At 35.5% G+C, this 2,202-nt stretch overlaps 1 protein-coding gene across 1 annotated transcript; it reads left to right on the forward strand.

Moving 5' to 3' along the window:
* Positions 1-97: 97 nt before the first annotated feature.
* On the forward strand, positions 98-1,829 carry LOC21384175 (electron transfer flavoprotein subunit alpha, mitochondrial; the record flags this gene model as incomplete). Its single annotated transcript, XM_010111818.2, has 5 exons — positions 98-269; positions 412-570; positions 877-929; positions 1,171-1,311; positions 1,473-1,829. Coding segments are annotated over 5 exons (603 nt in total), but the record flags the coding sequence as incomplete, so codon positions are not given.
* Positions 1,830-2,202: the final 373 nt, after the last annotated feature.

Consider the following 2,202-nt stretch of genomic DNA (forward strand, 5'->3'; position numbering starts at 1 on the left):
CTTCTAGGTTCTGCTAGGTGCTAGAGGCGGCATGTTTCTGCTCATTCGTCTTTAAAATGATTGCGATTGAGAAACGTCAAGCAATATTTTATTTTAATTTGACAGGCCAATATATGCTGGAAATGCACTTTGTACTGTTAAATACACTGGTACTGGCCCTTGCATGTTGACCATCAGATCAACATCTTTTCCGGTTACTACCACCTTTGATGATTCAAAATCTAATGAAGCTCCAATCACCCAGGTTGATCTCTCCACCTTTAGTGAAGGTCTGTTTATCTTTTTCTTTCGCATAGTTGATACATTGGCCAGATCCTGCTTTGAAATTGTTACAGAAAGAATATGTACATTATTTGTTATTGATTAAAGCTAAGCCGAATTTTGACATACTTTCTTGTTCATTATTTGCAGATTTTATTGGTCAATCAAGATATGTAAAGCTTTCATCTCAAGACACAGAACGGCCTGATCTTGGGAATGCTCGTGTAGTGGTTACTGGGGGGCGTGGGCTGAAAAGTGGTGAAAACTTCAAAATGATAGAGAAACTTGCAGAGAAACTTGGTGCAGCTGGTAGCTCTTCCACAAAAATCTTGTGTGTTCAGAAGGGGGAAAAAAAAAAGAGCCTTTTTTTTTTTTTAATATTTCTGTGATCTGCATTGTTCTTTTCGTCTAAGATTCTAAATGCGTATATTTTTTACTGCAAGACATGCAATGATTCAATATCTTCAAATACAATTTGAAATGAGGATGTTTTAAATTTCGTGAGAACTTGAGTCTTGATCTTCCAGTTTAGATGTAACTGCATATGGTGTTGTTTTCAACAATGGTTCTTCTCCTTCTATGTAACCAGAAATTTCTCTCTTCTTTTTTGCTCAGTTGGTGCTACCCGAGCTGCTGTTGATGCGGGTTTTGTCCCTAATGATCTTCAGGTAATTCCAGTGATGGTTACTTTCAATATAATTCGACAATCATGCATGTATCCATAATTTTATTTTATTTTATTATTATTATTTTTTTGTAAAAACAAAATTCAAGTTTGGTTGCTCAGAGATTATGACTCAAAGCATCTTATCGGCCTCATTTTTCACATCTCATATAAAATTGTTAACAGTCTAATGTGTTCATGGCCTTCTCTTCCCATGGTTCTCAAATGTGACTGGTTTGTTTTAGGTTGGGCAAACTGGAAAGATAGTTGCCCCCGAGTTATACATGGCTTTCGGTGTATCTGGAGCCATCCAACACCTAGCAGGCATGAAAGATTCGAAAGTCATTGTTGCTGTGAACAAGGATGCTGATGCATCAATATTTCAGGTGATGGTTTGAAGTTGAACTTGTGAACTTTTTTTCTCAAACAGAGTTCCTGGGGTTCAGTAATCTAGGACATTTTTGTTTCTCTTCCCAATACAACCAAATGTATGATGATCTTAGTTGTTTGCTGGTACATTTTAATGAGTTCTTTGATGCGTTCGCAGGTTGCTGATTACGGACTCGTAGGTGATCTCTTCGAGGTGATACCTGAGTTGCTAGAGAAGCTTCCCGAGAAAAAGTAAACTAATCTTTTGAGGTTCTGGAAGTTCGGAAATGCTGAAAGTTACTGTATCTAGTCTAAACGAAAAGTACGACCTTTGATACAAAAGTCCATAGTTTCCAAAGTGGTAAAAGTTGCTCGACACCTTTGTGCACTTCATGAATGAGAAATGAAATAATTACTAATCACAGTTGGATAACCTCCCCGCTTCATAACTGTCTTTTAGTGTATGGATACTTGGATGTAACACACAGTATTGTAAACACTAAAACTTACTAATAATATCAAAGTCTGATTTACCAAGGCATCTGAATGATGTATATATCTTGTTAAATGACGCAAATTCTATTTTAAGTTTTTACCAAGGCATCAGAATTGAACACTTTTTCTTAAGAGTTTTAAGGCCTCGTTCATTTCACCGATTCAAGTTTTCAATTCTAGTTTTGTTACATTTAAAAGCTCTCATAAAAAGTCGCATCTAATTTTTTTTTAATACAGTTAAAAGTTTTTACATAAAGTCACATTAAAGCTTGAATGAAAAACTCGAATCGGCGAACTGAACGAGACTTGGATGATTTGAATGGCTTTTATTTTTTTATTTTTTACTACACAAAAACAGTATATAGAAAAGGTGAACATGATTTTGAAACACAAAAGCTAGTTTGGAAAAGTTT

The sequence above is a fragment of the Morus notabilis genome, unplaced genomic scaffold (assembly GCF_000414095.1).
Source record: "Morus notabilis unplaced genomic scaffold, ASM41409v2 Scaffold5368, whole genome shotgun sequence".
In the NCBI taxonomy this organism is placed as follows: domain Eukaryota; kingdom Viridiplantae; phylum Streptophyta; class Magnoliopsida; order Rosales; family Moraceae; genus Morus; species Morus notabilis.